The 23,803-nt window shown below is 49.4% G+C and overlaps 1 protein-coding gene across 1 annotated transcript in view; it reads right to left on the bottom strand.

Moving 5' to 3' along the window:
- EFCAB6 (EF-hand calcium binding domain 6) overlaps positions 1 to 23,803 on the bottom strand; it is a gene marked incomplete at both ends in the record, with an annotated part of 175,142 nt that overhangs the window by 28,794 nt on the left and 122,545 nt on the right. Inside the window, 5 exons of the mRNA XM_080939474.1 lie at positions 5 to 200; positions 4,216 to 4,365; positions 8,755 to 8,934; positions 18,233 to 18,351; positions 22,393 to 22,489. Of these exons, the coding sequence (XP_080795600.1) occupies positions 5 to 200; positions 4,216 to 4,365; positions 8,755 to 8,934; positions 18,233 to 18,351; positions 22,393 to 22,489 (742 nt within the window). The remainder of the gene's footprint in view (positions 1 to 4; positions 201 to 4,215; positions 4,366 to 8,754; positions 8,935 to 18,232; positions 18,352 to 22,392; positions 22,490 to 23,803) is intronic.

Genomic DNA, 23,803 nt, shown 5'->3' with positions numbered 1-23,803 from the left:
ATACCTTTGTCAAAGCAGGCTGGGAGGACCCCACTACCTCCTGCATGCTCTTCATCACCTCGTCCGGGGTCAGCCTAGAGAAGTTGATGGGCGAGCTTTCTTCTTTCTCCTTTGGGTGAGCTTTGCTGGCCCAGCTGATCTCAAGTGCTCTCAAGAAGTTGGCGGGGTCAATGTGATTGTTATGCACACTGATGTCCAAGCTTCCTCACAAAAGACAAGAATAGAATCATTGACAAAAAGAAGGTTGTGTGTTCATTCAACAAACAGTTGCAGACTAACACAGGCAGTGTGGGAAAGAGAATAATTCAAAGAGGCTGGTGCCCACCCTGCTGGGACATGCCCACTGGTGCACATTTGGGTGCCACCACAAGGAGGAACAAGATGAGGGGCTGTGAGAGGTAAGACTCATGGTTACCCCAGACAGGAGGCCACGGGCTGCCCTGTCCTGAAGATCCAAGCTCTGATGGCTGGGCACTGGGGCTTTGGGCATCAGGAGGTAGCAAGGGTTGCTGGGTGAGAGAGGTATGCCAGCCCACTGCTGGGGCATTTGTGTGTGTGTGGGGGGGTTACCCTGAAGAAGTAACCGGCCACAGCCAGCTGAGACACAAGCTGGACAGGGTGTTCCTGTCAAGGCAGCGGCTTGAACTGCGGGGTGTGCAGGGAGGTGCGGAGGTGGGACTCGAAAGGGAAGCACATCAGAGATCGTACACGGATAGGGGAACTGAGGCAGACACACTAAATTCTTCTCCAAGTCTGGCTGAAACGAGTTGTCAAGCCAAAAGCTCTCCAAGGGTATTGTGCAAAAGCTATCTGGTTTAATATCTCCTCCATAAAAATTCCATCTTCAGCATATGTCCCCACAAGGACATCTGTGCAGCAACGACAGTCCCTTCATGCCCTCAACTCAGACAGTGAAACAATCCCCTCCAAATTCCGAAAGGATAACTTGAGCTAGGTCCAAGAATTCTTCATGAGCACTTAGTGTGTTTATTAAAGACACCGGAAGTCTCTCGCCTTGTGTTCCCCGCTCCTGGGCTGGGGAGACGGCTCAGAGGGGAAAGCGCCTGCCGATAAGAAAACCCACCTGATTTTGATCCTGTCCCCGTATTTGTTTTTCTTTTCTTTTTGTAAGGGCTAAGAGTGGAGATGGGGGAGGCACATGGATGTGTGGGGCATGCTAGCACAGCCTACTTGGTGAGTTACAATCCAGTCCTTTCTCCAAAAAGAGAACAAAAGAGGCAGACAGAACATGCATGTGTATGTAACACACATGTGTGCATACAAACAAAAGGTTGCTACTTCTGTGATTAAGTCCTCGGGGCCCTTGAGTGTCTGGATTTTCTGTCAGCTGGATGGGGGAAAGCATCCAAGTAGGAAATCTTGGAAGCTCGAGCAGGAGAGACGTTTCCAGTGACTTGCATGTTTCTAAAAGAGGCAGAAGCCTCACCTCACTTTATAAGTTGCATCTGTGGAGCAGTCTAGACTGCCTGCATTGGCATGGGTCATGTGACAGGGGCACAAGGACACAGACAGTAAGTGCTGCTTCATGCGCAGGGAGGAGCTGCCAGCGCAGTATTAAGATGCAGCAACAAAGCAAATGCATAAGCGAACCTCCTCGCTAGGGCTTTGCAAAGTCTATTTTGGATCTAGGAAAGAATAATCTACATGTAATTACCAATAGCCAAGATGTTTATCATCAAGGGGTCTTTGAGGAGGAACAAGCCGCTGAGTGATGACGGATCCTTATTAAGGCTTCGATGCGCAGGAAAGTTGATCACCCATTGAAGGGTGGAGAGCAGACAGTCTGACATCTTTTGTGCTGTTTACAAAAGTATCGAGTCTAACTACACATTAACAAGACTCTCTCAGAACCATTTAACTAATTACTTATCTGTGTCTATTTTCCCGTGATTTATTCATTGAACACATGAATTCTTACTCAGCTGGAAAAAGATTCAGAGAGAAGACTCTTAAAGGAGAGAACATGTGAGGACTTCGAGATGGTCTGGATGGACCCCCATCTCCACACACATCAATCATACAATGTATGAACACATCCATACATACCACCAACAAACACCTCACACTACACACTCCACACATGCGTGCATGAGACAACATACACATTCCACACACAACACATGTATACATACACACACATATACATATATACTACACACATGTCCATACTATACATACCACATACACACATATGCATACAGACATGATATACCACAAACACATGCAGTACACACTATATATACCATAAACATGTACATGCACCTATCCTATGATACACTTCCATACTATAATACACAAGATACACATACATATATTACACAGTATACACATGCACACACAATACAGACACAAGTGCAAACACATACACACACTCAAAGGGTTTCTTACGGCTTGCCATAACAAAGCAATGTGTTCAAAACCGGAAAAATATTTCTTCCTGGATTCCAGATGCACACAAGCTGACAAGCTGCATGGGGGACAGTTAAGACATTCAAGTATGAACAAATTCAGGAAATGTAATAATTGTCTACTGTTTTCTAGGAAATTACATCAGGAAGGACCAACCCCAGCAAGGAGAGAATGGAAGCCAAGAAAACAAAGGCTGGGCTGAGCACAGACTCAGCAGTCTGGCCCTCGATCCAATAAGAGGAAACTGAACATGTTGGATGCCTAGGACTTTCCTTAGATCCAGCCAAGAAGCGAGGTCACAGGAAAGTGTAACCCCAAAATCTGGAAAGACGGGCATGCCTCTGAGAGATGCATCCAACATGAAGGATTGTTAAAAACACTGAAAGACAGATATCTCAGGTCAAGAAAACATTTTTAGAAGATTAAAATTTTAATTTATTTATGTATTTATTATATATATGCATATATGATGTGTGCATGCACACGCGCCACAGCAGGCCTATAGAAGTCAGAGGGAAACTTGTGGGGATGAGTCCTTCTTGGGGATTGAACTCAGGTAGTCAGGTTTGGCAGCAAGCACCTTTACCCACTGAATACTACCCTCCCCTCCAAGAAAACTTTAAAAACCTATTTGTTAGTTTCTGATAAATGAGATCGATGCCCATGAACTAAGAACAGGATGACTGCAAACGACAAACCCAAGCAGAGAATACTGGAGGGCAGGTGGTAGGACAGGGACGAGCTGGAAGCCAGAGCCAGGGGACTCTCCAGAACCCAGAGTGAGAAGTCAGAAATACAAAATAAACAAGAAAGCTCAAAACCAGGGGGTATGGAGTCTGGGTGACCCCGTGGTCAATAACAGGCGCTGTGTCAAGACAACTTCCCCTAATCGCAGAGCCCCCTGGGTAAAGATGTTTGTCCCATGGTGAGCTGGGGAGTTATAGCAGTGACAAGGAACCAGAACACTGAGCAAACGGGAATAATAAAGGTGTGACCCTGGGGAAGTGTTTTGTAAACGGGAAAATGTTGACTGACCGTGGTAAGGTGGGTTCTGCCGGGGACCACCCAAGATCAGGTGTGGTGCCACCCAAGGTCAGGTGTGGGGACCACCCAAGGTCAGGTATGGCGCCACACGCTGAGTGTGCGACGTTCTACACGTTTGTTGAGGCTTGACGGGAGACAGTGGAGACACAGACTAAAGCCCGTGTCTTCCATCAGTGACACAGTTAAAAAATAAAATCAGGAGTGCTGATCTGAACTTGTCAGTTGAAGTGGACACATTCTGCTCCAAGGCCATCAGCTAAAAGCCTTCAGCTCCTGACTGTGGGGGTGAGAGGCAGGGACAGGGCAAAGGGATGCAGCTTTCAGTGGGGAAGCCATGAACTGGGCACTGAGAGAAGTTAGATCATAGTCAAAGGGATCTCTTTGCTTGTGACTGAAACACAGAACAGTAAGCAGCAACTGGAGGTCGCCTCAGGGTCACGGCTGTGTGTGTAGACTGAGGAGAAGGGGAAAAAACAGGAAGCCAGCCTATTAGTCAGTACAAAGAGGGGAAGGGGAGGGGAAGGGAGGGGAGGGCAGGGGAGAGGAGGGGAGGGAAAAGGAGGAAAGGGGAGGGAAGGGAAAAGGAGGGGAGGGAAGGGAAAAGGAGGGGCAGGGAGGGAAGGGAAAAAGAGGGGAGGGGAGGGAAGGGAAAAAGAGGGGTAGGGGAAAGAAAAGGAGGGGAGGGGAGGGAAGGTCAGGGGAGGGGAGAGGAGGGGAGGAGACAAAGAGAGGGCAGACAACCTTTTCAGAAGACTAATGAGCTCCTCCTCCTTCAGGGGACAGCCACACTCCTGCAGCACCTTCTGCACCCTGCAGAGGGCCATGGGCTTGGATTTTTCCATTGCATTGAGCACCTTGTTGATCTCCTCAAAATGGTCCAAGAGTTTCTCCCTGGAAGAGAAGCCACCTCAGACATTAAGTCCAGGAGAAAAGTGACTCCTGAGGCCCACTCCTCCGTGACAACCTGACCGCTCAGCCAAGAGCTGTTATGGAAGGCATTTTGCAGGTTTGGAGAGGTGTTCCTGTGAATGGGGGAGGAGTCAGCCTCTGCTGCTGCCATCTTTTTTAGCTGTTACCAGAAGCACCGCCCTGGACAAGAGCCGACCCCGTTTTCTGTATTAGAGTTGATACTTTTGAAAGGGAGCCAAATTTAACACAAGGATACAGCTGGTAAGAAAAATGAAAGGCTTGTGTGCACCTACTGTGTGATGTCATGTGCTGCTGTGATGCTGGGCATACAAGGGCCTCAAATAGGCAGCGGAATTAACATCGACAAGGGGACAGAAAAGTCTGGGGATATGGGGAGGACTCATGCACAGCACCGTGGGGTGGCAGGAAAGAAAAAGAGCTGGTGAGAGGAACCAAGTCCCATAGTGGTAGTAAATTGTTGTTCTAAATACTGGTCTCATAGGGACACTAGGTGGCCAGCACCAATGGCAGGACCGGAGGAGGACAGGGATCATGCTGTGGGCAAAGCATCCTGGGACACCCCGTGTTTTCATCTTATTTCCAACTTATTGTTTATGTTTTATAATTTCTAAATATAATGCTCACGAGTGCCCAGATGTGGGTGTGCACTTGATGGCTGTCCTTTGGAGGCCAGAAGAGGGTGCCAGGTCCTCTGGGGCTAGAGTTCCAGGCGGTTGTGGCTAACCTGGGGTGGGGTGCTGGGAGCAAAACTCAGCTGAGCTGTCCGTCTAACCACTGAGCCGTCTCTCAGCATCAGCTTCACGTTCTAGTCAGCTGTGTCCACTTCTAGACACAGAGCCACCACTGTGTGTGACCCAAAGAGTAGGAACCAGTGTCCCAGAGTGTGCTGACACAAAGGATCTTCTTAGGGACCCTGCCAGGGGCCTCAGCCCACCGAGTAGATGAGGACAGAGTGTACTCAGGGTTGACTTTCTTGCTGCCTATATTCTAGTCTCTATGGTTTACTCTATGGTTACTTTCTGACTTTAGTGGACTCAGACAGTGTGGAGGGAGCTTGCCTGGTAGAGTGCATACACCTGAGTTTGAGACAGACCGGTGTGGCCTGGTGTGCAATCCCAGCACCAGGAAGGCAGAGACAAGCCCGTTGCTGGGCCTTGCCAGCCAGCCCAGCCTTCCTGACAAGCTCCAGGTCACTGACAGGTCTTGTCTCGAAGAACACTGAGGACTGAGCTTGAGGCACCTCATCTGAGGTTGACCTCTGGCCTCCGCATGGACAATACACATGTGCACACCTGAACATGCATCCCCTTGACCTCCCTACTGTCTTAGGGTTTTTGTTGCTGTAACAAAAAGAACTTGACCAAAATCCAAGCTGGGGAGGAAAGGGTTAATTTGGCTTATACTTCCAGATCCTAGTCCATCTTTGGAGGAAGTTAGGACTGGAACTCAAGCAAGGCAGGAACTTGGAAGCAGGAGCTGATGCAGAGGCCATGGAGGGGGTGCTGCTTACTGGCTTGTTCACGTGCCTGGCTCAGCTCAGCCTGCTTTCTTATAGAACCCAAGACCACAAGCCCAGGGGCGGCCCCACCCACCATGGGCTGGGTCCTTCCTCATTGATCACTAGTTGAGGAAATGCCTCACAGCTGGATCTCATGGAGGCATTCCCTCAACTGAGGCTCCTTCCTCTCTGATGACTCTAACTTGGGTCACATGGACACATCAAACCAGAAAGCTATACCTACCTAGTGTGGCCCATGGTGAACTGTCTAAACCGCATCATCTCCACTCTCCCACATCCCTGAGCATCTTCCTCCTAAGCCACTGAGGAAAATGCCTATCCCATGGGCTCAGGACAAATCTTGGTTCCTGGTTGTCCCTCAGGGGATAGGCTGGGTTATCGGTTTCAAACAGGGGATCTGACTGGTTCGTGTCCAGCGCTTCCACTTGGTATTTGAGGGATGGCTCCTTGAGCAAGCCTGGAAATGGATCACTGAACCCAAACTGTCAGAATGCAGGAGGGAGGGGCAGGCTGCGGTGAGACACCGCTCAGTCAGCAGGAGGAGAGGCACTGAGAGAAGCTATGTGGAGGTCCAGGCCCTTCCCTTGTGGGCTTCCCATCTGCAAGGGGCTGGAGATTCTGACATCTAACCCAGGTGAGCGCGCTGCGTGGAACCGATGGCAGCTGCCTTGTGTTGTGTCCTGTGGACCCGGCCCCAGACTGCGGAACCCTTGCTTCTCATCACAATTCTACCCTACTTAGCTCTTCAAAATGAAAGCAGATGAAAGCAGAGAGAATCAAAACAGTTTTTGGAGATACATATTTTTAGAAAAATCGAGGCATTCAGCATTTCCTGGACTGGCTTCTGAGCAGCAATTATTTCCCTTTCAGGGTAAACATGTGCGCGGAGTAAATGCAGGCTTGGAGCAGAGACCGATGAATCCTGCCAAACAGAGCTGCTGTTGGCCCACACTGGGCAGCGGCGCCATTCTGGGGTCTTGTCCTCTTCTGGTTCTGGCTGGTGACGCTGAGGAGGACATAGCCGTGACCCTGTAGTCACCGAGCCCTGTTCCTTCTCTGCTGAGCTCACTTGCTCCCTCTCCACGTGCCTCCCCGAGTGGGCCTGTGCTGGGTGGCTGCTCACTGGCTTTTCTTGTTCTCAAGTCTTAGGAGAATAAAAGCCTGGAGGCAAATGCAGGATCACAAAAGCCCCCCGCTTCGCTGGCAACATGCACTAGGGTGACCCCTGGCAAAACTAACTCCTTGGGATGAAGGCAAACATCTATTACTCCACCCTTCAATTCATCTACCAGTGTGATCTGAGGTCATGAAGCCAGTCGCCCTGAGGGACAGCCATTGTTTAATGATTCCTGCAAGCCTTCACGTGTGTGCAGATGTGGTGGAGGCCAGAGGTGGTGCTGCTGGGTGCTGTAGGTCTTTGGAAGCCACTGTTCTGTTCTGTTTGAGGCAGGGTCTCTTTCTGGCCTGCATCTCTCCAGGTTAAGACCAGTGAGCCCCTGAGACCCACTTTCCCCACCTCTTTGGCTCTGGGAACAGGTAGGCACCATTGTGCCTGGGCCAAGTTGTTTTGTTTTGGAAATAGAGCTGCTTAGGTGTTTGTCGTCTCTGGTGAGATGGTCCCACTGAGGCAGGAGGTCAAGCGAGCATGGCATGAATTGCCTGGTTCCAAGGGTCAGAACGTTGTGTGGCACAGCACACAAATCTCTAGCTCATCCCCGACACTGTCATCAGCACAGGGGAGAGAACATGTTTGTTTAAGAAGGGCCAAGGGGTCTCATTACTCACACATGGTGGGGGAGAGACAGGCATGAAGACCCTCGTGGGTAATGAGGCCAGCCCTGTCTGCTGAAGATAAATTCCCCCTTTTCATCAGTTTGTGGCATATTTGATTTATACCAGCTTTGTGCACATTTTACATGTTCACAAACTCCATTGTCTAACCTGCGGTTTCCGTGGTGCGGTAGCCTCCGCATGATCCAGGGGTAAATTTCACCTGCTTGCCTCTGAAGTCCTCCCTGCCCCGTGTCTTCCTCGTTTCCCTCTGGGGCTCCTCAGCAGCTACTCTCCCACCACCTTGGGTGCCCTGATGGAGCACAATGCCGATGATGAGAACTAAGGCCCCACTTGAAATGGCAACCAAGGGACAGCCGCACACAGGTAAAAGCAAGAGGAGCCACATATGCAGTGGCTCACCTTTACCCAAGGCTCCCTGTCCTTGCTCAAGCAGAGACATCCTGACCTGTGCATGCATACATTTCAAATCCTCATAGCCCGTGGGCTATGGTCACGTGCACTCCAGGGTGTGAAGCAATGGTTTCAATAGGCAGACACCAGGTCGCACATACTCCACAGGGTGGGCATGCTGACTGAAGAATGGGAAAGAGTCTCCTCTGCTGTGAGTCACCTGGTACAATTGTAAACAGCTCTGGGTTATCCTTGGGATAAAGTCCTAGAAGCAGAAATGGACCCCATCCATTCCTCCATGCATTCATTTAAAGGTGTTTACATGGTGCCTGTGGGGTACCAGAGACATCCTATGGTGCCTGCATTTCAGATGGGCCACTGCAGGGTGCAGGCACCATGCAGTGCCCAACTAGGAAGGGCAGTGTTAGGGGCGGGTGATAAAACATGGAAGAGCATATGAAATGTGGCTGTATGGGGAAAGGCATGAGTAAAGTTTCCTGTTGTGTGGCTCTTTAGAAGAGCCGGTTTCTAGGCTCCACAGTGTCCCATGATGATGTAGCCTTACAGGAGCCCTGTCAGAGCAGCCTTTGCTGTCTGGGTGAATGAGGGCAGAGCCCAGAGGCCGCACCACATGCTGACACACCCACCTGTCACTTATCTGCTGCAGCTCCTGGATCTCCTCCTGGATCTGCTTGGGCTTCGTGAAGTGACCCAGGAAGTTGAAGTAGTCTTCCTTGTGGGGCTGGTGGACCTTCGGGGAGTACCGGATGCCCAGTCTGTGCAGGAACTCTTGGTATGTGATATAACCCCTCCCCTCGGTGTCATAGCTTTAAAGAAACAGAAACAGTGCTGTCAGCGTTGGCATGGGAAGTGAGCTGGCACTCCGGGGGTTGGAGGGGAAGGTGGGCAGGGCTGCATCTGTGATTTGGGGGAAGTCTTCTTCTTTGTCAGCTACAAGCAAGACAAGCAGACTCATTACAAATACAGCCTCAGCCCATGCCTCTGACCCTCTCTGCACCTAGACTTAACAGGGCCCCTAGGTGATCCACTGGTCCACTGACTTGACAATCAGAGACAAGCCCTAAGAGAATGGACCCAAAGCACACGTCTGCCATGTTTATGTGAACACGGTGGCAAATGCAGAAATCACAGCCCCCACCCCCTTGCACACATTTTTAGTCTGGTGCCTCTGTGTAAATGGAGTTAGACTAAGGGTTAGAGGAAAATCTTTCAGGAAGCATATTCCACCTTGAAGCCTCAATAAATGAATACCACTTGATTCAAGGATGTTAAAAGCCCCCGTCTCCACTTTGAAGAGACGCCAATTACACATACCCAGCAAGAGAGCCTAGAAGGAAAACAAGATAAGAACTGTGCTTTGTGCCTTTTAAGTCATTTTCTGCTATCAAGATTTTTCTGAATTATAATTCATTAAAAAGGGAATAATGGAGGTTTTATCTCCTGATGCTATTCACATAGAATAGAATTACTTCAATAAAATCTGAAGGCAAATGGACCATCTTCTTCTTCTTTTTAAAGTATTTGTTTTCGACAGAAAGGTCTTGGTCCATAGGTAACCAATGAAAAGGTAAATCTGCAGATGTAGCGTTTCCTAGATTAATTTAGGAGCTACAAGAGACAGGCTCTTCTAGTTAAGGCAAGAGAGACCGATTCCCCTGGGGGGTGATGCTGGTTTTTAGAGGTGCTGCTCTATGTGGCACCCAAAGAGACCCCTCCAGAGGGGCCACACTGTACCCTGCCGACGGGGTGAGTTATCTGATCCTCTGAGGTGCTCGCTGCTCCTCACAGATACAGCAGTGGACAGAGGCCAGCAGCTGAGGCAGGGGTTTGAGCTTCTGCTATGCAAAGAATGCCAGGAGGCAAATGACTGTCTTCCTGCCCCCAAGCTGGTAGGCCTGCCTGGGTGCCTGTAGGAGATGTAGTGGAAATGTAGTAGATAGCACAGGTCCCACTGTGCTCTGTGGACCCACAGCCAACAGACCTGTCTCTGACACGGGTGAGGAAGTCACCCTCTGGTGACGTCTTTCCCTCAGCTGAGGGAGCTCAGGGTACCCTGGTACCTGTAAGCAAGGCCCTACCAACTCCCAGGAGCCACGGCAGCCCTTGAGGGTAAAGGCTCAGAACAGCTGCATTACAGGCTTATTTTCACTTACGGCTAGCCCACACGCCTTTCCCAGGTATGTGTGATCCTCGTGCCCTTCATACTGTAACCCAGGAAATTACAGCTTGTACCTGTGGGTTTTGCCTTTAAAACAGTACATATAGGGGTTGAAGAGATAGCTCAATGATTAAGAGCCTTGGCTGCTCTTCCAGAGGACTTGCGTTTGATTATCAGCTCCGTAGGATGGTTTGGAACTAGCTATGACTCTAGTTCTGGGGGATCTGGTGCCCTCTTCTGGCGGCATCAGGCACCAGGCACATATGTAGGACACATATACATTCACACAGGCAAAACAGTCATACATATAACATTAAATACATCTAAATATTTTTAATAGAGCAAAGTACAAAAGAGCCCCTGTCTACCCTAGTCTGACACCAGAGTGATATATCATGTGACTCAAGACACTCCTAATGGCCCCAGGTTCCCCAATCCCACAGGAGGGCTGCTGACACTCTCAGAGGGTCAACAACCTATCCTTTTGATGATCCATCCCAGCATGGGGTCACAGGGAGGGGGACCTTTCTATCCCACCCCCTCACCCCCCGGGGTTTAACGTCCCATGCTCCTGGCCCTCCCTTGGGCTTATAGGGACTGCCAGGCAGGGTCTGCCTTTGCTGTTACCGTCTGCAGGTCGAGGGTGCTGAGTGCAGGCCGTGTCTCCTGGTACTTGCAGGCTCCCTTAGGCCCCCAAGTGAGGCTTGTTGTAGTCACATGACCCTCATGTGTGTGTGTGTGTGTGTGTGTGTGTGTGTGTGCCTGCCCAGACAGTGTACTTCTGAGGCACAGATTTCCCACACAGCCTGCTCTTCGCCGTGACACTTGGGCTGAATGAAAAGGCACTTCTTAATTACTTTATTAATGAAGATGGCAAACAGGCTCTTCTCATCACAGAGACGTGGAAGAGCAGATTGCACAGTTGCAAAAAAAAAAAAAAGCTGCTATGAATGTGAATAATCGTAGAGCTAATTCTGCTTACATAACCTCACCCTTCATTATGCGATCCTCTGTGTAACATTAAAAAAAAAAAAAAAACCAACTGTCTATAAAGGTTGAATTTTAAAAATCACTGAGCAACAGATATGCCAAGGAAAACGTGTAGTTAGCAGGGGCCCCAGAGAAGCCTGAGTATACGCACAGCAGTGGTCACGAATTCATGGTATAGGAGGTGACTGCCCACGTGTATGCAGTGTGATCAGTCGCACGTGGGATCTGCACACACACACACACACACACACACACACACACACACACACACCCATCACTCGGCTTTGCTGAGAGTCTTAGTCCTCTGTGCTGTTTACATACTGGCTGCTTCCATGTATCTCAGAAGGACCTTTGAGCACTGTGGCCCCAGAGGGAAAGGATGGTCAAGGCTATGGGACATCACCTGCACAAGACCCAGACCATATGGAGAAGCAGCAGAAACCTTGTGCACCTGGGGTGGGAGGAACTCTCTAGGGAGCCATCTTAGAAAATGGCTTGGTGGCCCAAACATTTGCTTTTCAGAATGAAGAGTGGCCAGCTTTCTCAGCTGGTCCCCACTAGGCACACATAGTAAATCCTGGAAATAGATGAGGTGGCCTCTGCTGTTGTCCCCATCCTGTGCAGGTCACTTCTGCTCTCCCAGCATAGCTCTCTTGCCTTTCATGGAACTGTGGGACACAGGCTCCTCCAGTGCCTACTGGAGTTCTTCATGCTGAGCCTCGTGATTGACAGGTCCCCACACTGAACCTCTGTTCCTGTGTTTCTGCCCCAGCCAGTCTTCTTTTGTAAGCAGCAGGCCCTACTCTCTCAGCCTCTCCGTCTTGCACATCCTGTTCAGAAATCACCCAGTTGGCACTGAAGGAGGGTGGTGTTCTAGGCTCTGCCTTTAGCAATGGCAGAAGCAACCTCACTTCCTGTTAATGTAGAACAGGGTGATAGTCCACAGCATGGCTTCTTTGCCAGAGTTCTTGGTTAGATTTGAAGACAGCACTCACACTGTAAAATACTACTTTATATCTGAGTCCCTACATAGGACCCTGTCAGGAAGAACATCACCCAGCATTGAGTACCTCCCAGCATCATCCTCCTGGCCGGCTGGTGTGCACACACATCTGCTGGTCTCCACAGACGCTTCTGACACAGCAGCTGTCCTACATCACACCCTCTTCTATGCACATCCATAACATGCTTTCATTGGTGTTTCCAATAAGTTTGTTTTGGACTCAAATCAGCAGAGTCCCACTTGAGGCCTCAGGATGCCAGCTACTTACTCCAGAGGAAGCCCTGCCCCACCCCACCACTGCTGTGGGCCCTGGGCAGGCTGAGGCCTTAGGTTATTTCCACATAAGCACTACATCCCCAGCTCCTTCCAGAAACTCTGCTCCTGGAACACCCTTCCCCATCTATGGCTGCTGATTCAGATGCAGCTGAGACATCCTATCCCTGGGCTGTTGAGTGGATACTGGGGATAGAACCACCTTTAGCTGAGAACCTCAGGGGAGTCTCCAGATGACCCTGTGACTTGAGGGGAACACACCCTCCATGTGGTCAGGGGTCCTGGGCAGCTTCTTGCAGCAGCCTAGCCAAGCGGCTGCTGCTGGGTGCTTAGGTTCACAGATCCAGAGCTGGCTGCAGTGGGCAGTTTCCCTTTGTTTCATCAACCCCAAGAACCAGCCCGATCCCTTATGCCAGCCCTAGCAATGAGACGTGCCCATGTGTGGATCTCCAGCTCTTGGGTCCCCACCTCCCACAGAGCACCCACAGAGACGAGGAAGCCGGCTAAGTCTTCCTGACTTCCTGGGAGGGACATGTCCTCAGGAACCATCCGGTGCAGTGTGGAGTTTCAATGAAGAGGAAAATATGGAGGTACCTAAACCACTGAGATTTGGGGTCAATGTATTAATTTATCTCCACAGCATAAAGCAGGCCCTTCCAGGCTAATCCACAGTGCGGGAAGTGCACTTCAGACGCGCCAGTAAGTGCTGGTGAGCAGAGGATGCTGAAAGCCTCTTCCATCTAGATCTCTTGTTCTCCCATACTCAGGTTGCCAGGAGAAAGCATACCACTTCCCTCTGCTTCTTGCTGGCTCCCTGTTCTGACATCTTTGAATACACCCAGGCTTCCTGGGTTGGAAGGCATCATGTGGGCCCCAGACTTCCTGGGCCCTATTTATCAGGAGCAATAGGGTGCACGCCGCTTCCTTTACACCGTCAGTCAGCTCTGAGCTGGTCAGCTGTCTCACTGCAGCTTTCTGGTGCAACCAGATGTTAGGACAGCTGGAGGGGAGGCTACAGGTGCCCTGAGAACCCCTGCCCGCATCACTCTCTGCTGTAAAAATGGAAGGCAGGCTTGTTCTCGCCAGCAGCCCTGAGGGGAAAAGCTGGGGTAGGGCTGCTGGATTGGATGAAGAGTTCTCATGCCTGTTCATATCCAGTTCATATGCCCGATGTTTGCTCTGCTTGGTCTCCTCTGAACAATCAGAACCCTTCCTAATCTAGATTTCCACCGCTCTGCCCTCAGGCACCCTGCATTCTCCACACACACTGTCCCTGATGCAGCACAGGGCCCCGGGGTTGACTGTGTGCTGCTCTGTGTATCACATTCCAGGTGTCTTCTCACGCCGCCTCACTTCTGGGCTGCTAAAGGCTGGCACCACCTCCTCAGTCCTCGACACTTCTCTCCCTTCCTGTCCTCCTGGTCAGCCTGCAGCCGCCTCCTGCTTGGCACCAAGAGCTCCTGTTTGCTTCTGAGCTCCAGGATGGTCTCCTGCAGCTCCCTTCCTCCCTGTGTAGCTCAAGGAGGCTTTTAGGAGTAGGCTTGTCCATATCGGTTTCCTACTGATCTCCTGGCTCTCAGGACAAGGTCCACTGTGACCTGGCCTTTACGGAGTTCAGCTGCTGTGCATGGTCACACCACCTGTCCTCCAGAAGTCCTACTGTCTGTCTTCTGATGCCCTGGTGCCTTAGAAGAGACACCATGACCAAGGCAACATTTAACTGGGGCTGGCTTACGGTTTCAGAGGGTTAGTCCATTATTGTCATGTCCAGGCAGACATGGTGCGAGAGAAGGACCTGAGAGTTCTACATCATGATCCTCAGGCAGCCAGGATTCCACACTGGGTGGGGCTTGAACATAAGAGACCTCAAAGCCCACCTCCATACTGCCAAACTTCCTCCACCAAGGCTACACCTTTTACTAGTGCCTACTCCAGATGGGCCAAGCATTCAAACACATGAGTCTATAGGGGCAAAATCTATTCAAACCACCTCATTCTACTCCCAGGTCTGCACACACTTGTAGCCATAACATAATACAAAATGCATTTAGTCCAACTTCAAAGGGCCCCAGAATCTATCACGGTTTCAACAGTGTTTAAAAGTCTGAAGTTCTAAGTCTCATCTGAACTTGATGCACACTCTTAACTGTAATCCCTTATAAAAATCAAAAAGCAGATCACATCTGCCCAGTACATCGTGGCACAGGATATACATTCCAAAATGAAGGGAAGGGAGCACAGTGAGGAGATACTGGACTGAGGCAAGAGCAAAAACCAGCCAGGGAAACTCCAAACACTGCATCTCCATGACTGATACCAAAGCACTCTTCATACCCTTAACTCCCTTCTTCTTTGTTGACTGTGACACACGTCTTTCTCTTGGGCTGTTTCCATTCCGTGTTAGCAGCTTCCCTGGGCAGGTGTCCCAAGATCCATCATCTCTAAATTCTTGGGGTCTCCAAGTCAACCCAGGCTTCACCGTCACAGCTTCTGCTGCTGTTATTCTTGGTGGCCACCCCAGGGTACTGGCGTCTCCAAAACAATGGAGTCTTCTGCTGCAACTGGGATGCACCAATAGCCTCTCACAGGCTCTCTTCGTGGTACCAGGCCTCAGATTCTTTGCATGACCCCTTCAGTCCTGGGCCTTCAACTGCCACTGAGGCTGCACCTTCACCAATGGCCTCTCTTGACCTCGCAGTCAGGCTTTCAAAACCAATACTACCTGGGCGATTCTTACACATTACTAAGTCTAGCTGTCAGCACAAGGTATGACCTTGGCTGCCTCACACAATGACCTTTCTAGGCCTCTATCTAGGGACACCCCTTACATATTCCTGGCCTCAGCACTTTCCTTAGTTTTAGAGGGAAATTCTGTCCTTGATTCTAAAGCTAGAACCGTGTGACCAAAGCTGCTGAATTCTGCTGTTAGCTGGGGCTGGAGCATGACCCCCAGCTCAATTACATCTTCATTAGATTTATGTTTTTAATGGTTCCCTTTTCTGCCTAAGCTTGGCTGCTCTGGAACTTGCTCTATAGACCAGGCTGGCCTTGAACTCAGAGACGCTCATGTCTCTTGAGTGATAGGATAAAAGGCATGTATCAATCTGAATCAAAAGATGTGTCATTCCACCTCAAGATGAGTATCAAAAGCCGTGTCTTCCGGCCTCAAGATCCAGATTATGGGTGGGCCCTCCATTTCTGGATTCTAGTTCATTCCAGATACAATCAAGTGAACAACCTAGAATAGCCATCACAATACACCTATTTAGAATAGGTATCAATGTCCCTTGGGGAACATTCTTTTTATAAAATTAAGGATTGGGTGGGTGAAATCTTGCCCTAATTTCATTTAATATCTTTACTCTGTTTATCTCCACAAATAGATTTAGCTCCATTCCACTTCCTGGTGCTTCTTTATTTCTTGAACCTACATTTTGTACTTTTCCTTTGCTTGCTAAGTTTCATCAAAATGCTCTTTATAAGGTCCTATGATCCACAAGACAGAGTCTATACTAAGCTGTTTTGAGATTCCCTAACTGAAATCTCATCACCTTAGCCTCAGGCAGACTCTTCCAACAAGGGCAGAAAGCAGCCATAATTCTTTACCAAATTATTATTAAAATAGTCTCTAGGCAGAATATTAAAATTCTTTTCCTCTGAAACCTCTTGAGCCAGGTCCCCACAGTTCAAATCACCCTCAGCACCACTGTCTCCCATGGACTGTTCCTATTAGTATGGTCCAGTAAACCCCAATTAAAGCATGATTTTCTAATCCAAAGTCCCCAAATCCCCATCTCTGAACAATAGCATGGTCATGCCTATCACAGCAATGCCCCAGTCCCTGCTACAAACTTACATCTTAGTTAGGGTTCAATTGCTGTGAAGTGACACCATGACCAAAGCAACTCTTATAAAGGACAACATTTAATTGGGGCTGGCTTACAGTTTTAGAGGTTCAGTCCATTATTGTTATGGCTGGAAACATGACAATGTCCAGGCAGACATGGTGCTGGAGAAGGAGCTGAGAGTTCTAATCTTGATCCTCGGGCATCCAGGAGGAGACTGGATTCCACACCAGGTAGAGCTTGAGCATAGGAGACCTCAAAGCCCACCCCCATAGTGACACACTTCCTCCAACAAGGCCACATCTCTTAATAGTGGCACTATCTGTGGGCCAAGTATTCAAACACATGAGTCTATGGGTGTCATACCTATTCAAACCAGCACCACACCTGGCTTCTAGCAGCCACTGTCCTGGAAAATGACACCCTCCCCATGGCCTGTCCTTCTGCAGGACCCCTCTTTCCCACTCTGCTGTTCCAATGGGATCCAGACAATGGATGGTGGGTGAGCTCAAGAGTCCCACTGGGACAGTGGTGGTGGTGGCAGCTTCTGCTCAGTACTAGCTGGAACTCTGGTAGCTTCTGTGGCAGCACCCAGATATGGCTCTTGGGGTGGAAGCAGTTTTCTCTTCTGTAAAAGGCACCCTGATTTCCTCTGGACCCTGATGCTAGGGTATGGGGTTGAGTCTGCGGCTGTGTAGCCCTTCTTCCTCAGTTTCTCCTTGGATCCTGGTCCCTAAGTAACAACATAGTCCCCTTTAGGCTTTCAGCTCTTCTAATACCTTTGTGTTTAGATGTTAGAAGCCTTGCATGGAGGCAGGTGAAAGACAATGTGGACTGTGTCATTCAGTGATCATGACCCTCAGTGACCATGCAATGCTGGTGCATGCCTCTTGGGGACCTGAGGGCTGATCAGCACACACTGAAGGAGGAGGTCATTCAAAGACAGAACCGGAACCCAGAGCTTACAGCTCACTGCACTGTTAGCTCATGGCTCTGTTAGCTTACAGCTCACTGCACTGTTAGCTCATGGCTCTGTTAGCTTACAGCTCACTGCACTGTTAGCTCATGGCTCTGTTAGCTTACAGCTCACTGCACTGTTAGCTCATGGCTCTGTTAGCTTACAGCTCACTGCACTGTTAGCTCATGGCTCTGTTAGCTTACAGCTCACTGCACTGTTAGCTCATGGCTCTGTTAGCTTACAGCTTACTGCACTGTTAGCTCATGGCTCTGTTAGCTTACAGCTCACTGCACTGTTAGCTCATGGCTCTGTTAGCTTACAGCTCACTGCACAGATAGCACAGAGTTCACCACACTGCCAGCAGACTGGAGACTTAGGCATCGACACAGAGAGATATCATAATGGGGCCTGGTTCAAACTAAGTCTAAAATGCATTTGAAAAGTGGCCTTGTATCAGCTCCTGTTCCATTTAAGCACTCTGGGAAACTGCTCCAGGTTGTCACGGTGTGCTTATTTCTACAATAAACAGCTTGGCAGCATCAACAGCCACCTCTAGGCACGGGCACACTGCCTTTGCCTTTGCCACCTCTGTTGAAGGAGATCCCTGAGATCTGCTGCAGAGAAAGCAGGAGCTTGAACTATGAGCTCTGCAAGCCTCTCCCCTTGGTACTGTAGCTGGGGGATACCCAGATCTTCAGAGGCCTGAGGACCAGCGTGCCCACCCACAGCTGTTCTCTACCAGGAAGGAGGAAGGGGGACACGGGACCGGATGCAACCAAAGAAACCCATCTGCAGCCCTACTTCCCCTGAGACCCTGGTGAGAAATTGCATTGAATTGGCCAGACACACAAGACCAGCCTGGTACGGATGCACTTACGTTTGCCAGAGCTTCTCAAATTCTCTTGGGGTGAGGGGGATGTCAAAGCCGTACAGTGAGTTCTTAATGTCCCTTCGCCGGAGAATGCCGTTGCCCTCATTATCTGTTTCTATGAAATTCTACAACAGAAGATGGTATTCAGTGACCTGCAGGCCTGGAGACTGTCCACTGCTCCTGAAACACTCTAAGGTAGTTCTCTATATGGCTTTACACTTTTCTGTGTCTGAGGCATGGCGGCATAGGAGTGTGTACATGTGAGAGGCCAGAAGTCAAGCTGAGGGGTCACACCAAAGGTGCTGTCTGCCTTATGTTTTTGAGACTGGGAGGTAGGGCTGAACCAGCCCCAGGGAGGACTGCAAACCCCAGGGATCATCCTGTTCACACGGTCCCCAGCACTGAGATCCCAAACATGGACCACCATGCCTGACTTTTTAAAAATATAGACCCTAGGGCTCAAACTCAGGTCTTCATGCATGTTTGTTTGTTTGGAGACAGGGTCTCACTATGCAGCCCTGGCTGGTCTAGGCCAGACTGTTCTCAAGACTCCCAGATTATTTACCTGCCTCTGCCTCTGAGTGCAGAATATTAAAGGCATATTTAATATTCTGTTAAAACACACCTGTTAAGCAGGTATCAACCGTGTTATCTTCCCAACATTTAATATTTTAATGGAACATGGCAATGGAATTAGCTAGCCAAGATGTATCCATAAAGGCTGGAGGGCCAGTTCAGCAAGGGTACATCTGCCTATGATGTGCTAGGGCCTGCATTTGATCTCAGGCACAACAAAATTTATGAAGGTGCATTCAGAAGTTACAGCAGCTAGAAACGTGTAGAACCAGAACCAGGACCAGGACAAACTGATCACTGGTCAGATGAGGGGGTATTCACAGACTCTAGGGAGGGGTGGAAGTGGAACTGTAAGGTGGTGAGGTAAAGGTGGACCAAGGATACCTCATCACCCTGCGGAAGAGTTCAAGGTAGGCATGCCTACAGTGCACACCTGGTCCTCATCTCAATGTGAAGGTTAGAACCGATCCCTTGAGGAGAACAGGAGAAAGTCTTCACTGAGATCAAGGTAGAATCGCCGAAGGAAAAAAGACCCCAGCAAGCATTTCACAGACTGCCCGATTAAGGAAAAGCCAAATGAAAAGAGGTATGGTCTTAATCACCATCAAAGCATGAACGGGAACTGAAGGAGATAATCCTACACCTTCGGGAATGGCAAGTTCCAATGTGAGCACACACCACTGCAAGGGAGAGCCGAGAAGGGACACACCACCAAAAAGACGTCTGTCTGGTCACTGCATTAGTGTGCTGCCCGCCAGCCTAAGGTAATATTATTCTCCTCCATACGGATGGAGGCTGACCCCTTTAAATCTCTTTCCATTACACGTTTGGATTTTACAACCTGCCCCCCATCAGAGTCACAGCTTACACATAATCTATCTATCAGCTGGCTTGGACCTGGCACACAGGAACCTTGGGAGGCATTATGCTGTCCTAATAGTGTGAGAACAGTTGAGCAAAAAGCTAGGGTTGTTCTAAGAGTGAGAGCAGGGGCAAGCCACTGCCTAGTGCTTGGGACACACAGATGCAGCTTGGCAGAGCAGATAGGTGTTCACAGAAAGCCTACTGTGCAAAGGAGACAGAAGCCACAAGAACAGTTCCCTCTTCCAGTGGGGTATTCAGACAGTGCTGGACAAGGTACTGGATAAGGCACTGGATATACCTAAGGGCAAGCATGTACCAGCAAACAGAACCAACCATGGACACGAACTGGCAACTTTGGCCATGTGGGATTCACCATTCAAGGCATGCTCAACACTTGAAAAATCCTCCAGTGTGATCCATGACATGGACAGAGACGGAAACATCTCAACAGATGCCAAAGCACATGACAAACCCTGACCCTCACTGATGGCATCACCCTCAGCAAACTGGGATTGGGATGCAGCTTCCTTAACTACACAGCCCCAGAGCTGGCAACTGTTCCTGGCTGTGCACATGTACTGAACTACACTACATCCTGTCCTAAGTAGATTCTTGTCAACTTGACACAAGCTAGATTCAAGCGTAATTTGAAGTGCAGGTACCCAAGACCTGGTTGCCCCAGAGACAAGATGATATATAACCTTGCCCCCAAGTTCTTTCTGTGCAGTAAGAGCAGGATGGCCATGGCATTCAGAAATGGGTTAGCTCTAGGTCAGAGTAGTGTGGAGAAAGATGAAGGGGGCTAGCCTGTCTGTCACCCTGGAGGGAAGATAGCAGTGAGGACAAAACGGAAGGTGCACCATACTTGTTGAGGACGCTGTGTAGAGAAGCAGGCCCAGGCTTGAGGGAATCCAATAGAACTTTGCATTAAGCAGGAGCCAAAAAAGCCAATGGGGAGAGCAAATGAGGAAACCAGACACAGCAAGGTCACCCTTAAAGAGAAAGGGAGAACATTGCAGCATGCAGTTGTGACTGTGATGGTTTATATGTGGCACTATTAGGAGATGTGGCCTTGTTGGAGTAGGTGTGTCACTGTGGGTGTGGGCTTTAATACCCTAGTCCTAGCTGCCTGGACACCAGTATTCTCTTAGGGGCCTGCAGATGAAGATGTAGAACTCTCAGCTCCACCTGCACCATGCCTGCCTGGATGCTGCCATATCCCTCCCTTGATGACACTGGACTGAACCTCTGAACCTGTAAGCCAGCCCCAGTTATATGTTACCCCTTTAAGTGGCTTTGGTCATGGTGCCTGTTCACAGAAGGGAAACCCTAATGAAGACAGTGACCTTCCTTCTTGGGGGTGGGGGGACACTGTTATTTGGTGATCCCACATCCTAGACTCAGGAGAAACTGTCTGCCCATTCCGTCTTGCTGTCCTGGGGTTTGGCTGTCCCTGTCATTGTCAGATTGGCTATCCAATCTTATAACTTATAAGATTGCTCATGGGGGCAAGTGTCTTGGGAAAGACACTTCCTGTCACTGTGCTGAAATGTGGTAAAACAGCACCTGTGGTGTCTGGTGGTTGTTGTGTGAGACCATTGTTGACCCTTGCCCTGATTTTCCCTAGGTCAGAGCCCCCCAGGCCCTAAGTTCCACAGTCCTCTCCTCTGTAACCCTGAGAGTAAGAACGTACTTGGGAAGAACTTAGTGGTGTGTCTTTGGGCTGTTTGTTTGGATTTTGTCTTTTTTTTTTTTTTTTTGTCTTTTTATCAACTTACAGATTTTCTGATTAGACATCTAAATAATGTTTTCAGGCTCCTCAGGGACATGGAATTAAAATGATTCATTCTTTTGAAAAACGTCTCCATCTTAGGTTAATAAATAGTTCAAACATTTGAAAACCATAAAAACAATTTAAATCTGTCCCCCCTTCCCTCCTTTCTCTGCAGCATGTGCTGCTGCTCGGATGGTCTCACACACACTCTGTAGTTGAGGCTGACCTTGAACTCCTGATCCTCCTACCTCCACCTCTCTAGAGCTAGGACAGTGAAGTGTGAGCAACCATACCTGAATTTTCCTTTTGTTTTTGAGACTTGGACTTCTCATGTAGTTCATTTAGCCTGTGAACTTGCAGGGCTTTTGCTACCTTGACCTCCATAACGCTGCAGAGACAGTCACATGCTGCCGTGAGCAACTTTTTGCCTCCATAGTTTTGTGCACATGTTTGCAATGCATAGCGCACAGTGAAGGCCAAAGGACAACTTGGAAGAATCAGTTCTCTCCCCTTCCACTCCATGGGGTGCAGGGATTGAACTCGGGTCTTCAGGCTTTGCAGCAAGCTCCTCTTCCCACTGAGCCACCTCACCAGCCCTTTACTGTATATCTAAACATCTTTGATAACTGCTCATGTTTCAAGCAGAAAGTTTCTTTTCTGAGTTCACTCTCCGCACTTGTAGAAAGCACAGGTAGAATGTTCTAGGTCTCTATAGTTACACCATCTCTATTACTTGCAACGGTAGAAGTATCCAAATAACTTCATCATAGCTGCAGTCGCTGATGGCGCTTTGGTTAGAGCAAAGCCAAGACTGAGTGTTGGGGAAAGTCTTTAAAGAAGAGTAGGGACCAACACTGACCAATGATGCTGTCTCCCCTTCTCCACTGTGCTGGCAGCTGGGCCAGCACAGCAGTCCCAAACAACAGAAGTGGGCTCCCCCAACCTCCCTTACCTTGGACAGGTCTGTCCATCTGGTTTTGGCTTTCATGATGAGGTATTGATGAGCCTGCTCACAGGCTAGCTCAGAATCTGCAACTTTCTGTTTATATCTGAAGAGAAAAGAACACACAACTGTGTTTAGAAGTGATGAGTTAGGACTCTCCCAAGGGCCCCCACCCTCACTCCCAATGCTTCAACGGTGCCATTAAAGTCTATGGTTTCACATCTGGACTGACCCAGTTTTTACAACACAGTCTCATTTCCCCCAGCTGCATACAGGGGGGTCTTCTGAAACTTTATTTTCAGATTAAAAAAAAAAAATTGTCCCTCCCACCCTGGCCCACGAAGCTCACAGGGCCCATTTCTTCCCCAAAAGTTTGAAAAAGCAGAAGGTATATGTGATAGGACATGAAGTGTCTTAGGGAGGGGCCTTAGGACCTTTAGTTCTGATTTTGCGAGATTAGTTCCAGATTCATCTGAACAGTAGAGGTGGGTTAGAAAGCACAGAGGACCCTTCTCCCAGCCCTGGCTACTTTTAACTTCCCAGATGTTTTTTTTTTCCTTCTTTCTAGTGATGTATAGGTATGTGGGGGTAGTAAGTGCCCGTGAGTACAGGTGTCCTCAGCGGAGCTGGGTAGCATGTGGCTGTGAACCAACTGCCTGACATTGGTGCTGGAACCCGAATTTGGGGCCTCCCTAAGAGCAGGGCATGCTTCTAACCACTGAGACGTGACGCCCGACCTCTACCCCGGCTGTTTTTCAAGAATTGAGCTTATAGGATTCAAAGGTGATCACAATTCCATTATTTTTACTTCCAGATGATTTTTACTTAAGATACCTTAGAAAGGCCTGGTGCTGCTGGCCCTAGACAGGCCTGCATGGGGAACAGTGGTGGCTGTGGCTAGAGTGAAGTGGATGCCTAGGCTGATCAGGACATTGTAGGCAGTTGAGAGCCCAGGTCAGTGGTTGCCTCTGGGACCTATGTCTTGGCCCGGGCCCTCTCTGTGGTATGACCATACCCCTTCTTGCCTCTCCAACTTAATGCTCTGGTACTGATGGGTCCCCACTACCCTCAGAACAATGCCATGAGTGTCGGCCTCACCCGTGTTTCCTCGACATTTCTCTCCAACTGCCTACTGGACTCCTCAGAATCATGGAACTTCACGGGTGGCAAAGGATCCGCGGCCGTGCCACCCTGGCCTCCACGGGGGCCTGGGAAGGCTGGCAGGACCCTGTGGTGTTTTCTCCGCTGGCTTGTAAGGATGGAAGGCCCGTGAGGTGCTGAGGAGTGGAGGCTGTTGGCATCCTTGCCCTGTGTCTCTACTTTCTAATGCAGCATGCTGGCCTGAGATACTTTAAGCACCGAGAGGGAAGGAGGCTGTATCTTGTTTACACAAGTAAACAACCTCCATCTGCCGACACAG

This window comes from Micromys minutus, assembly GCF_963924665.1.
Source record: "Micromys minutus genome assembly, chromosome: 27".
Taxonomy (NCBI): domain Eukaryota; kingdom Metazoa; phylum Chordata; class Mammalia; order Rodentia; family Muridae; genus Micromys; species Micromys minutus.
Note: the sequence above shows the minus strand (reverse complement) of the source record. Positions and strands in the feature narration are given on the sequence as shown.